Consider the following 14,861-nt stretch of genomic DNA (forward strand, 5'->3'; position numbering starts at 1 on the left):
GACATGGTCCTGCTCCCCTGGAGCTTCCATTCTAATGAGGGAGATAGACAATTCACATGGTTATTTCAGAGGATGATGAGTGCTAGTAAGAAAAATAAGATGTGATAGAAGATGGCTAAAAGAGGGGACAACTTTAGATAGGACAGTTAGGGCAGGCCTCTCTAGAGAGAGGATGGTTTACCTGAGACCCAAAGAGAGCCTGTCACATGCTAATCCTGCACAGAACATTCCAAGCCAGGGAGTCAGCATGTTGAGAGGCTCTACTCAGCTCCCTTAGGGAATACATACATTTGTCACCACTGTTTACACTTGCCTTTTGAGGACTCTTTATGAGGAAGAAGAAACAAACAGAAATATGGTGAGGATTGTAGCTGTGCTTTCTTTTTCCACACAAGGCAACTCTTAGAAGTAGGGAGTAAGGCCCCCTTGGGGATAGGTGGTTTCACATGATACCCAGTACCATGTCCAGCTGTACATTTCTCTTCGTGAATAACTGGCATTTCAGAGCATCTATCTTCAGAGAATTCCCCAGACACCAACTATTTTATGCCTCCGTTCTAAGATTCCATCCATTCATGGGTTGAAGGTGAAAAGGTTGCATTATTTATTCCCAGGGACTACGCAGGAAGCCAGAATCCTGGCAGGTAGACATAGATACACCTTTTCAAGATCACACACCCAGTTAGTCTTAGCATGACCGTCACACACTGTTAGTTTAGAACAGACATTAGAACTCCCAAGACAAAACACTACCCTTGCAATTAGCCTAGGGAGTAAAATAAACACTATTAGACTCACCCCTTCACCATGAGGAGCTCACACCTGTTTAGACCACCTCTGTGATCTCCACTTGCCTGAAACCCATGGTAACCTTCATTTGGGAGGAGCACTGTGATATTCTTGGGCGGCTACCCTTCCTGAAGGAGTTGGCTTGCAGAATCATGCATCAGAGCCCCATGGCCACAACGACTGGTCAGAGGACAGGCACATGAGTTGGTCCAATGAGACTGAGTCTCAGGGCTTTCGCTAGAGCAACCAGGAAAGAGGCATTCTCTTGACATTGAAGTTTCTGAGAAGATAGGATATGGGCCAGGAGTTGCTGGCAACCAATTTGCCACTATGAGGTCAGAGCTTGAACAGGAACCAGCAAAGAGTGATGAGAGGACAAGACATTGTATGAACCTTTGGATCTAGTCATATCTGAAGCCTTGACCTTTTGCATTCAATGACAAATTCTCTTTCTATTTAACCAGTTTGTTCTGGATTGCCACTTGCAACCCAAAGAATCCTAATATAGGAGCTTAAACCTAATATTATAAACTGTGCCCTATGGTTATTTGTAATTAGAAGCTTCCTTTAGGAATGGAGCACAACCTTATGAAATAGAGTGATTCACACTTTAAGGCAGACCCCAAAGAATTCTCCTCCTTGACCTAATTACAAATCACTTTTTGAAAAAGCTGACTTTACAACTGTCCTGAGACTGCCAATTAACTCATTTAGAAAAGATTTACTAATAAGGATGGTTGGGGGAATAAACACTAGGATTAGCAATTGACATTTAAGCAGGCTATTTTGGAAGTATTAGAAACACAATAGCAAGATTGTGTGAGCCCTTTCAAGAACCAAGAACGTGGGTGAGAACCTAGACATTGGGGTGCACTCCAGTCTCCTTTTACATCAAAGACAATGTTCCATTATGACGCCCAGTTTAAAGGCTGCTATTTAACGTGGATCTCAATTGACCAGACCACCCATGCATGGCCTGGTGGGTAAGCATCTACTTAGAAATAAATTAGGCTCTTGGGTAGAGGAATTACTTATTTTAATCAAATAGAGTTCCACTAGGTATATTTCTTTCTTGTGGGCATTTTGCTGTATTCTTTAAAAGTTAATATATTTTGAAACCTGCAAACTTTAAAAGCATCTTTACCTCTGAAACTATTCCTGGGTAGATAGCGATAAATTTTATTTGCACTTTTTAGGGTTTTTTTTAAATCTCACAATAATTTAAGAAAGTAGTTTCCAAACTGCATTCTAAGGAAACTCAGGGTTCCATAAAAATGGAATGTAGCCGCTAAGGAGGAGGAGCAGCTCTGCTTCTGTGAGAGCAATTCTGTCTTTATTATTGTCTTAGGTTGGGATCCCCAGGAAGCAGGCTCCATTATGATTTGACAAGTGGTTTACCTGGGAAAGGGTTCCAGGAAGCACAAAGTTTGGGAAGTGGAAAAATGAGACAGAAAGGTAAGGAGGCCAATAGAGGGTATGAAATAGAGCAGATTGGTATTTTGGGCAACGGGGAGCTCAAAGTTACTGGAGAAAGATGGGAAATAGTTGCGGTAAAATGTCGGTTTTACTTTATTTAGGTATGGCCTAGCCCAATGGATCAGGAGGCGGCTGCCATTGAAAAGACAGCTTGTTGCACTCACAATGCCAAGAGGAAGGGGCATGTCACCGGGCGCCACGTGGGGAAGCACCAGGGTCAGTCACTAGACAGTAGGAGTGAGGAGAAAATGTGGGCAAGGAAGGACCTTTCTTGTGGTTTCTTGGGGAAGGAACAGGCAAGGCAGGGTAAACAGGCTTTGGATTGGATTGCAGGAACCATTTCAGCAGCCTCTGGGGGCAGAGGGGCTGTTCCTAGTGGTGTGGGAGCCAGGCTTCAGGGGTTTGGGGGTTGGGGGGGGTTTGGGGGACTGGAGCCCAGAGTGGGAGAGCCCTATGTGAAGGAGGTGGTTGGGTGCCTCTCTTCGGCCCAGGGTGTGATCCTGGAGACCCAGGATCGAGTCCCACATCGGGCTCCCTGCATGGAGCCTGCTTCTCCCTCTGCCTGTGTCTCTGCCTCTCTCTGTCCGTCATGAATAAATAAATAAAATCTTTAAAAAAAAAAAAAAAAGAGTTGGCCAGACCCCCAGATGTCAAAGCATCAAACACAGAAGCCAGCAAACGTGGTTATCACGAGTGTAGCTTGCACCTCAGAGCTCTCCTGCCAGGGTGTTTACCCATCAGCTCCCATCTGTCATTGACTGAAGCTGCTCCAGGCACAGAAACGGTGCGGCGCTTCTGGTGGGGGCTGCAGAGACAAGGCCCCCGAATCGGAGTCACGGATGCTCCCGGGAAGTAGAATGCCGCTGCATGTGGGCTGCACGGGGGCAGGGGGAGCCAAGAGAATCTATGGGGGGACACTCTGCCAGCATCTTCCTCGGTTACATCACGTCTTCTGCGTGCCTCTGGGTAAGAGCAGATAACATGAAAATGGGGGTGTTCTTCTGACTTTAAAGAAAGAGCCGTGAAGACTCTTTTAAAAGATGCAGGGATGAGTCAACATTTGGACCTAAATGTTGTCTTTGATGCGATTGCATTTAGGTCTCAGGGTAAAGTCCTGGTTACTGATGCCACCCCTGGACGGGAGGACGGGCCCCCCCACGCGTGCCTTGCCATGGCGAGGTCACTGAGAGCAGAAGCTCTGCAGAGCTGAGCTGTGAGTGGCAGTCAATAGGTAACCTCAATCCGTGACAACAGATACCCCACACCCGGCAGTAGCCCCTGGACTCAACAGCAGAGCGTGACAAGAATGACACCTCAGAGCTAGCTTACTGGGGCATCCTCTTTCTCTGTGAACCCTTCCCTTCCCATCCTCACACCTTGCTGATCTCATCTCCATTCCTACGCCCACCTCACCCAGCTTGTGGTCTTCTGTATTTTCCCCTTCATTGACTGAAAAAATTTTAACATTATGTTTAGAGTCATTCAATCATTTCTTCCACAGACATTTATGGAGAACACACTCAGAGCATGGGCAGGCTGGTGAAGGGCCATGAGGATCCTGCCTGAACTTCTGCTGGGCAGTGGGGATGCATCTCCATGGGAGGAAAAGTTGTGTCCATGCCCTTTATGAAAAGCTTCAACCAAAATTTTGTATGTATTTCCCAAGGAACTTTCCAAGCTAAGTTCCTCTCATTTGTGCATGATCTTTGATTCATTTTCCAAGTGGCAACAGGAAACTATTCCCTGCCCCAGTCTATAAGAGACCGCTAAACTATAACGTCCCCAAGTGTGGCGTGCAGCTAAAAGTGTAGCTTTTAAGCTAAAGAAGCCACCAGTCTTCCTATAAAATCCATACCTTTCTCTTTGTTCTACAGTTACCAACATGGTGACACATGTATTATGACCCCTATCAAAGTGTTGATTTTTGGACCACTAGCTTATACCCATCAAGTCTCTTTAGAAGCATAGTAAATGAAGCACTGGCTTAGAAGTCCCTCTTTATTAAAAATAAACTACGTTGGGGCACCTGGGTGGCTCAGTCAGATGTCAGCCTTCGGCTCAGGTCATAGTCCCAGGGTCCTGAGATCGTGCCCCTGCTGACCAGGGAGCCTCCTTCTCCCTCTCCCCCCTGGTCATGCTCTCTCTCTCTAATAAATGAGATCTTTTTTGAAAAAAAAAAAAAAAACTATGTCAATTACGTTAATAAATTTAAGCCCCACCTCCCATTTTGATTTTGTGGCTTCCATCCAAGCCTGTCACATAATCATTTTGCTTTTAAAAAATACCTGCTCAGGCCAGAAGCTGTCCTATCTCACCTTGTTTGTGGAGGGTGCATCTGCCAGTAGGATGTATGGGGTATATTGGAGAGCCAGCAGGCCCAAAGCCAATGGGCATGTTGCCAAGGAGAATGTATACTTGAAAGGGATGATCTCAAAGCATGAAAATGTTTCCAAGGAGGTGCTTTAGAAGATGGGGTGGAAAAGCCGAAAGATGGCCATATTTAGTTTTGTTAGCCTCTTTCTCTTTACCCAGTGGATGAGGTCACTCTCTGCTTAGTTAGCAACAAAGCTTGGGATAATGACAGGGTGCCTGGGCCCCCAGTTGGTTAAGTGTCTCTGAATTTAGGCTCAGATCATGATCTCAGGATTGTGGATGGAGCCCTGTGTGGAGAAGCACATCAGGCTCTGTGCTCAGTGGGGAGCACTGAGAGATTCTCTCTCTCACTGTGCCCCTCCCCCTCCTCACTCTCTTTCTCTCAAATAAATAAATATATCTTGAAAGAAAAGAAAAACGAAAAAGCTTGGGGATAATGCCAATTCCAACCCCTGGGCCTGTGACCCTCCCTCTGAAGCTAGGTCCTCTTTATAGACCATCACATTGCAAACACCCATAGCACTTGTGAGTAACGAACTTCGGGGTTATTATCTTTTTTCTCCCATCAGACCTTAAGTCCCATGAGAGCAGTGACTGGGCTGTCTTGCCTACCATAAAATGCTGAATGAGTGGAATGAATGAATGAATGAATGAATAAGAAAAAGCAGAGACCATGAGAGACTCTCATGACCATGAGAGTATTCAACAACTTGCATGGTGCCTAATCCATAGCAGGTGATGATTAATGTCAAATAAATGAACAAATCTATAGATACAAGAGATGAGCCCAGCACAGAGCTCTAAGGAGTTGGGTGGTAAGTACTTATTGAAGCTGAATGAAAAGGTGAGGCATGAAATTTGCATTTCTTATTCAATTAATTGAAAAATCCAATGTCTCTTGATCTGGAAATTGCATTACCAGGTAGGTGATATTATTCTATCTTCACCCAGCTCTGACCCAGCTACTGGCTTGGAAATCTTATTGAGCTAAAGGACAATTATGGTTGTTTGCCCAAGTATTTTTTTTAAGTAGCTTCAATTTTATTCTTTTCTAAATTCATTATGGAGCACCAGCTTGCACAGACCAGCATGGTCCAGATCGGCACCCTCTGCTGATATGTTACCCAACGCACCCTCTACCCTCATCCCACTGACATACAGGGACCATTAGACACTGCACCTGTTTTTAGACTCAGCGAAGGGGGCACACAGTTCTGGATCTGGATCCAAAACGTGCTCGATTTCCTTTTGGGTTTTCTCGTACATCTTTTTTCTTTCTGTCTGAGCCTTGCTTGTCTCCACCGGGGGGAAGTCGTAATATCCCTTCCTCTTCGCTTTGAGGCGCAGCTTGTTCCGGTAGTGCTCGATGTCTGACTTTTGCTTCAGGGCTTTGTTTACCTGGGGAGAGAGAGAGTCTCAGGCCCACATCCAACCAGGCACAGCCAACAGGTGGGAGGTTTTCATCAGGTCACAACTCTTGCAAAAGCTGTCCTAGGCTTCACCTCCGGTCCTTTGAGCCAGCTAGACCCACTTGTGTCCCATCCCACAACAGTGGGCCACAAATAATATGGAGCCTGCCATTCACCTAAGCCACTTGGACCTTCCATTAGGGCCTCTTTCTCCCTAGTCCACCCACTCCTGCTCAGGCCTTTGTGGCGTCGGCCTAATCCCACCTAAAACCTTTTGGTTCCCCAGTATGGGATCTTCTTATTTGGAAGCCCAGCTGGATCCTGGTGCCTCACTTTTGGCTCCAGCCCTGAGGAACCCAAAAGCTTCCCCTGGCCACTTAGCTAGCTGATGCCCAGCTGGATAAGACAGCCAGTTCCTGAAGAGGCTGAGTTGGGATGAATGGAAGGAGAAAGCAGAGCAGAGAACCTGTTTCTAAGGTCTCTCCACTCTACCAACCTGCACTTAAGAGCTTATTTTTGTCAATCTATATCTTTCTTGAGAGGTAGAAAATTTTGAAGCCTGTATAGCCACCAATGCCAGTCAGTTCCTACCCTATAGGGCAAAGCCAGTCTGGTCACATAGAAAGGAACTTGGCCAACACACTTCCTGACCCGTCAAACATACAAGCAGATGGCTACGCTAAAGAAATAACAAACAATGAGTATGTTACACCCACGAATGGAGCTCAACAATGAAATCAGCCTGACACCTACTGGATAATATGGAAGACCATTAGTGCTGTTTGTAATTAGACTGGACTATATTAATATAGCCATGTATACTGTTGTTATTATATTTTCTTTAATCTTTAAAAGAGTTTTCTGTAATTCATAAACTGAAAATTCATCTAGCGATAAGATAGAGGTCAACCTACAGAATTAATCCAAAGTTCACTAACAAAGGCTCTACCTTAGATGTTTTATTTATACAGAATATTTTTTCTAGCTTTTGCAAAGACCTCCCTACCCTGGGCCCTAAAGATATTTTTAGGCTGGCAGTATTTCACAGGTCTTAATTGTTCCCTCATTCTGCTTGCCACCAAAACTAGCCAAGAGAGGAAGCTAGGATGACATCCTCTGAGCGAGGAATCCCATTTCTGGAATCTCTCCTTAAGCCACATTCTAAGAGAGCTTCAAAATCAGAGATGAAAGTTAACATCACCAGTGGTCAGAGATATCAAGTGCTTCTTGATATGATGCCCACAAAAGGGTCCATCATCCCCATGGTTATGCCAAAAAATGCATAACTGTAATCCAATCACAAGAAAACATCAGACAAACGCAGACTGAGGGACACTGCCCATGATAACTGGCCATTACTCTTCAAAAGAGTAATGGTCATGAAAGATAAATAATAGATAAAGATAAAGAAAGATAAAGATAGATAAAGAAAAATAAAGATAAAGAAGATCTGCGGAATTGTCCCAGACTAGAGGAGACATGACTAAACACCATGTGGGATCCTGGACTGGATCCTGGAACAGGAAAGGGACATTAGTGGGAAAACCAATGAAATTCAAATGAGGGCTGTAGATTAGTCAATCAAACAGCACAAATGTTAATTTCCTGGGTTTGACTGATAATTATTCTATGTTTACATAAAATGTTCACACTTGGGGTAGTTAGGTAAAGAGCGGATGGGGCTCTCTGTACTGTTACTGCAACTCTTGAGTATACCTAAAATTATTTCAGAATAAAAGGTTTTAAAAGTAAAGTATGAAATTACTCAGATATAATAACCAGAACCAAAACTAAAACCAAAAATTATCTGGAAGATTTGAACAATAAACGATCAGTTTTCCAATCAATGGGATACCTACTAAACTAAGTCATTAACAGTGATCATCCCAAAGACAATAGCAACAACTGCAAATGTTTAAGACATAGGATACACAGTTGTCTGTATGAGATTCTAAAATATACACGAGTTTGACCAAAAGTTTGGGGAGGAGGCACAGAAAATGAAAACAAGATATGTTAGGGTAGTGAGATTATAGTGATTTTTCTTTTTTCTTCTGAACATTCTATGTGGTTATTATGCTTTCTTTAAAATAATCTTTAAAAGAATTACCTATAATTCATAAAAGGAAAATTTATGGCTTTGGGGTTGTGTTTTTTTTCATTGAAATAAGCCAACCATAAGAGAGGAAGGAAGAAAATTATAAGACAATCTGCCTTAAATGCTACAAGGCAGCAAATTACAGAGAACAGCTGAGGGCTCTTTTCCAGTCCAAATGCCAGCAAGATCCATTCCTTTAACTACCAAAATGTAACAAGTATCCATTTCTGGACAGGCAAAATGTTCATCCGTTTTCCTTCTGGGACAGGGTGATGGGCTTGGCAAGAGAAGGGAGTTGTATGTTGAATTCAGCTGAGATCTAGAATGTGTCCCCATGACATTCACATGGTGAGGCTGAGGTGAATAGATCCGGGTGTGGCGACCATTATCTGGGCCCATACTGGGCCGATGTCCTAATCAAGAGCAGTTACCATTTTATTAGTGACAACCTCAGAGGCCTCTCATCATTGGGCTTGTGTGTCAGAACCGTGCCTAAGGAAAGATTCAGGAGGCACGACTGGCTTTGAGAAGAACCTTTACAGGTTCCCAAATTTTAGAACCAAGGAACCTAAGATGATAAATGATCAATGAATCCTCATTCATTGGCTAATTAATAATAGTAATAATAATAATAATAATGTACTGATTATGTGCTAAGCACTGTTCTAAGTGCTTTACCTGTATTAACTCATTTGATCCTCCATGAACCCCATTTTACACATGGAAATACCGAGGCATTGAGAAATGAACTAACCTGCCTAACGTCACATAAATGGTAAATAGAAGAACTTGGTTTCAAATTCTTGCAGCATGGTTTGAGAGTCTGTACTCTTTTAGTCACAATGCTATTTCTCACTGACGGGCCATAGTCAGGCAAAGAGAAGGAAGGAGCACTGGATAGGGAGCCAGGGGGCCTGAACATCATATCATGGCTATCACAATAACCGTGTGGTTCTGAGAAAGCCACTTGACCCTCTGGCCACAGTTTCTTTATCTAAAATATAAGGAAGTTGAAAAAAACAACAACAACAACAATGAGAAGTCGGTACAGAAGTGCTCTGTAAGTTTATAACCAGCAAAGTTCTTTTTAAAAATCAATGAACCTTCGATGTCAGGCCCCCAGCCGTGCCTCACCACACTGTCATGCTGCCTTGTGCCCACCGTTGGGCCAGGCCCCCACCCACGCGGCTTGCCTCCCTTGCATGGGGACCTGCAGCAGCCCGTGCCCGAGGCTTCCCAGGTCAGAGTTGTCCTCCCAGCCCCCCAAGAGGAGGAAGAAGAGATATCTGTGGCACAACAAGCCCCCCTATGCCTACTTGGCCAGGATGGCCCTGGTAACCTAGGCCACACCCTCCTGCAGGCTGAAGCTGGCCCATCAGCTTCATCATGCCCTGTCATCCATCAGGTCCAGGCCACATCCTCTTCTGCAGGGATGACCAGAAGGACTAGAAGGATTCCACCTGCTATAACCTCTCCTCCAATGGATGCTTCTGCGAGGTGCCTAAAATCCTGGGAAGCCCCAGGCCAAGGCAACCTCCGGGTGGTCATCGTAAGCCTGATGAACCAGCAGAGGTGCTGTGGCTGCAGAACATGGCCCTCTGCTTGTGCTGGCAGAGCAGGGACGTGCGGGGTGACTCTGCCAAGGACCTGGGCCCCCACCTGCTGCACAGTTGGTCCTAACGGCCGCCTAATTCCCAACCACCACTCAGTGAGGGCTTTGGCATAAAGCCTCTGCTATGAGATCCTAGGGAAAGGGCACACGGAGCAGCCCAGCTCCAGCTGGTTCTGGGCACAGTGGGGAGGAGGTGGTGCCCACTGCATCCCTGCCCTCTGAGAGGCCTCTGTGGCTCCCCTGTCCCCTCCCCAGGCCTAGAAGAGTGGAGGGAGAGACTTCCTGGTTGGGGGGGGGTGGCCAACAGGCCCTCATCCCTCTCCCCTGAGCACAGAGTCTGGCCCCTCCACTTCCTGGGGACCCCAGACCTTAAGGGACTGTCCAGTGTGAATCACAGGGCCTCCCTTTGGGCAGCTGCTCACTTCCTACTTGCTCATCTACATTCCCAATGTGGTAATGGCCTTGGTTCCACTACTATCCACACTCTACCCTCCTGTGCCTACCCCTTCAACTAGCTCAGCCTACTGGGGAGTGACCCTTGAAACCCATGCCTCTCAGCATGGCTCTGGAATCTAGATGCTCTCTTCCAGGGGGTGCCACTCAACAAGAGCATCTATGATGTGTGGGTTAGCCACTCCTGGGATCCAGCTGCCTCTACCCCAGGCTGATGACTCTCCTGATACAGCCTGTGAGGCTCCCAGGGCAGGGGTGCTTTCCTCCAATAGACCAAAAACTGGCTTGCTGGGAAACCAAAGCCAAGAGGACCAAGACGTGTCTGTGGTCACAGCTGCCTCGGAACACTAGGCATCGACAGTGCTGAGAATCCATGATGCTTATTGGACTATGACACAAAGGATGTAGCCCAGCCACCTTGGGAGGGTGACCGCACTGCCCTGGCCCTGATGGTCAGTCATGCCTCTCCTAGCACCAGAGGCAAGACTGGAAAGAATGGGGCTCTGCTTGGAGTAGCTAGCCCCTTCCTGATTCTACTTTCCTTGGTCTTCTCTATCCATCTATCCTTCCTTCCATCTATCCATCCATCACCATATGTCATTCCTCCCTCCTGACTCTGGGCAGAGGGGTAGAGATCCTAATGATGGCTCCAGCCTGAAGTCCTGTCCTCTTACATCTGCCTGGGAATGAGGTAGTGCCTTCTTAGGGAAAGGAAATCAAGACTCTATTTGATTTTGGTCATGGTACTAGGGAAGATATAGGAGTAGACCAAAAAACAAAACAAAACAAAAGACAAACATGAATCTCAACCCATCACACCTTTCAGCCAGCTCTGTCTTCCTATCCAGAAAGCAAGAGAAGCTTTCTGAATCAGATTTTATATGTGGTCTGGATGGAGGAATGAGGATGAGCCCCTGATGTGGTTTACAATGCCCAGGGGTATAGGGGACTGGCATGTTCCTTGACGAGTGATGGGAAAAACACTTAAAACCTTGGAAATCTAGGGATGCCTGGGTGGTTCAGTGGTTAAGCATCTGCCTTCAGCTCAGCGTGTGATCCTGGAGTCCTGGGATCAAGTCCCACATCGGGCTCTCCAAATGGAGCCTGCTTCTCCCTCTGGCTATATCTCTGCCCCCCCCCCCCCCCCCCCCCGGCTTCTTTCTCTCTGTGTCTCTCATGAATAAATAAAGTTAAAAAAAAAAAGAATTGGGACCTAAAACCTTGGAAATCTCCACCTCTAGGTAGGTAACAAGAGCAGCATATATAAACAAATGGAATGAACAATCACCACAGTAGTTGGATGAGAGAGAAAAACCGAAGCATGTGGTAGCACGTGGAAGGTAAATGTTCATATGCAGGTTCCACACGCATGAACTTAAAAGCTCATCAACACTGTCAGCCCACTGACCATTCAGATATTCGTTACCTGACTTGCTTTCTTGCTCTTTTCTGAACCGCCCACACCTCCTATTCATCCATCCATCTGTTCTCTTTGGTCAAATCATCATTCTCTGGAGTATGTTACCAACTTTTTTCAGATTCTCAGGAAAACCAATTAACATCATGATACGCGCTGATATCCTTTTGGAAGCATGCAAAGGGTTGTTTCAAGCTTGCTAAATAGGAGTAAAAGTCATTCCAAAGCCTACAGAGTAGGCCACATTCCTCTCTGTCTGACATTATCTTCTCTGGCTCTTTATCAGTTCATCCTACTACAGCTGGCCTCCCATAATGAACAGGTTTAAGAGTATTACCAAAGAAGACAGAAGGTGGTGTGTGAGTAAGGGGGTGGGGGAGAATTTCTGATGCTTCTCTTCAAAACTAGTTTAAAAAAAAATTTTTTTTTAAAGTAGACTCTACCCTCAAAGTGGGACTTAAATTTACCACCCTAAGATCAAGCCTCATAGGCTCTACCAGCTGAGTCCCCCATGTGCCACTGTAACTACAGTTTTTAAAGAGTCCCTTGGGACTTTCTGAGAAAGGCAACAATGCTTCAAAAACATCACCCAACAAATTCATTTTGGGTGACTTGTGTCCTGATTTATCCCACTGAGGCCTGCACACAGGTTGGAAACCACCAACAGAGCCACATACACCTGGACACAACCTGCACCCAGTACTCCCAGGTGGTTGGTCCTTAGTCTGAATTCCCAGAGGACTGGCTGCACTGGTCACCAGATGCTTACCTCGCCATTGAGGGCTGCTGACTCCTGGCTCCTGTCTGACGTGGGATGCACCACGGGGAGGGCTGTGGGTTTTATTGCAATGAGCTGCACAGAGCCGGAAGATGTGTCAAAGGGGTCGGCAGCCGCCTTGCCAGAGTTGTCAAAAAGCACCGCTCCTTCCTCTTCATCACTCGCTGGCACTGAAGCACAACATCAACACATTGATTTTTATTGTGTAGGGCAGTTGCATGATCATGCAGGAATTTGTGTAAGGCTCACAGCCTGAGGACATTCTTTTCCTCAAAAGGACCTCAGGAGCAATAGCATCTGGTTCTGTACCAAGGGCTCACTATTGTTCAAGGATTTCTCTGAAATGTAAGATCTATACTATTCATTCCTCCACTGTATTATCAAGGGCTAGGAAAGAACCGTGGAGGTTTGAATTTAAACAGTAAAAGCCATTCTTTCAAAACTATGACAAAATGTTTTCGGTGAAAAAAAAAAAAGTAAATTTTTCCTGTATGTTAAGCCAGAGACAAGAAAAATACAATTTGGCCAAAGCTGGCAACTATTCTTAAAATACAACAGTCAACGGAATAACAGCATTCAGCTCACTCTCTGGCACCAAAGCCACCCATTTTTGCACGATGTCAAGGAAATAAGTCTTCCCTGGTCAACTGGCCGCAGTAATTGCTGCAGACACTCTGGTTTTTTTTCTTTCTCAAGGCTGCTTCTCCAACGATTTTGTTTTTTTTTGTTTTTTTTTTCATTTGTCGAAACAAAAGAAAGCTAAGAAATAACTGCCAGAGAAACTAATTTAACACTATAGACAACTTTCCTAATTAAATAGAGTGAATTCCACCTACATTCTGTTAAGTTAATTATTCCCTCTGACAGATAATTCTGCTCTGATTGCTGAAAGACACCAGTCTGCCTGGTGCTTCCATCACTAAGCTGGCAGAGAAGCTCCTGAATCAGTGGTATCTTGCCGATTGACTTGTGCTTAAAGCACATTCCCATTAGGCAGCTCTAGGAATGACAGTTTATTGAGCACGGCTGGGCGAGAGATAAATTAAGCCTGTTCAGACAACCAGACCAGTAGGCAATTTAGGAGCAATAGAGGTGTTCTGTAAAATATGAATGTAATAGAAGTATATTCATCTTTCCTACGGCTTACTCAAGAGATTGGGATGCTATTTAAATTATTGAGAAACACACGGTTTATATCATATTGTCACTTACCATAATCACAGATTTGCCAAAGTAAGCTGAGTAAATCGTTATCGTACAATGTGGCTAAAACACTTCAGAGTCTAACAACAGGCTATATCATTGGAGTATTTTTTGGTTCTGTGAACTCATTTGCAAAATAGCAGCAGGACACCAAACAGCCAATGACAGAAGAAAATCTCTGCTCAGACATCTCTTTAGAGTAGAGCTTTGCTGGACAACTCTTGCCTGGCCACCATTATCTCCCACCTGGGCAACTGCTGTGAAAACCATCTATGGCAGCCAGCCTCCAAGATGGCACCCAGTGATTCTCGCCTCCTGATATTCATAGCCACGATGAATAGGACTGAGCTGTGTAACCAATAGGAAATCGCAGACATGACAATGTGTTACTTCTAAGGCTAGGTCATAAAAAAGCCTGTGGCTTCCACCTTGCTCTCTCCTGGATCACTGACTCTGGGGAAAGTCAGCTGCCATGTTATGAGGGCACTCAAGCAGCCCCATGGAGAGGCCCATGTGGCAAGGAACTGAGACTCCTGCCAACAACTATGTGAGGGAGCCTTCGTATAAGTGGATTCTGCAGGCCCCGTCATGTCTTTAGATGACTACAGCCCAAGTCAACATCCTGACTGGGACCTCCGGGGGTACTCTGAGCCTGAACCACCCAACTAAGTCATCTCTGAATTCCTGATCCACAGATACCACATGAGGATAATAAACACTGATTGCCATTTTTGGTTGCCAAGTGTTGGGGGCAATTTGTTACACAGCAGTACGTACCTAATCCATCGTACCTAAACAATCTCCCTCATGGGAGCTTCCACTTTTGTCTTTCTACCTAAGATACATACTCACAGCAGCCAGGATGGATAACCAGATCAAAGTACTACTCTATCAGAACCCTCTGAAGCCTTCACCACTTTCAGAATAAAACCCAGAGTCTTTATGATCTGGCCCCGATGATCGGCTGAGCACATTTCCCTCATCTGCTTTGCTCCAGGTACAAGGGCCTTCTGAACACATCAGGCTTGTTCTCACCTCTGGGCTTCTGCCTTAGGTGTTCCCTCTGCTCAGTATGCTCTTTCCTTAGATCTTGGCATGCCCCATTCCTTCTTATTTTTCAACTGCAGCTTGAAAAAGCCCTTCCTTATCCCTGTCCATCACCCTGCTATGTTTTCTTCACAGCACTTATCACTGCTGATGTGTATTGATTGAACCTGCCCCCACCCCGTCCCTGGAATCTAGCTCTGTTCTGG

General features: G+C 45.4%; 1 protein-coding gene across 1 annotated transcript in view; it reads right to left on the bottom strand.

The window, feature by feature from the left end:
* KIAA1549L (KIAA1549 like) overlaps window positions 1-14,861 on the bottom strand; it is a 266,135-nt gene that overhangs the window by 45,875 nt on the left and 205,399 nt on the right. The window contains exons 15-16 of the mRNA XM_041722356.1: window positions 12,397-12,575; window positions 5,819-6,036 (exon numbers count right to left, since the gene is read on the bottom strand). Of these exons, the coding sequence (XP_041578290.1) occupies window positions 5,819-6,036; window positions 12,397-12,575 (397 nt within the window). The remainder of the gene's footprint in view (window positions 1-5,818; window positions 6,037-12,396; window positions 12,576-14,861) is intronic.

Source organism: Vulpes lagopus, chromosome 11, assembly GCF_018345385.1.
Source record: "Vulpes lagopus strain Blue_001 chromosome 11, ASM1834538v1, whole genome shotgun sequence".
In the NCBI taxonomy this organism is placed as follows: domain Eukaryota; kingdom Metazoa; phylum Chordata; class Mammalia; order Carnivora; family Canidae; genus Vulpes; species Vulpes lagopus.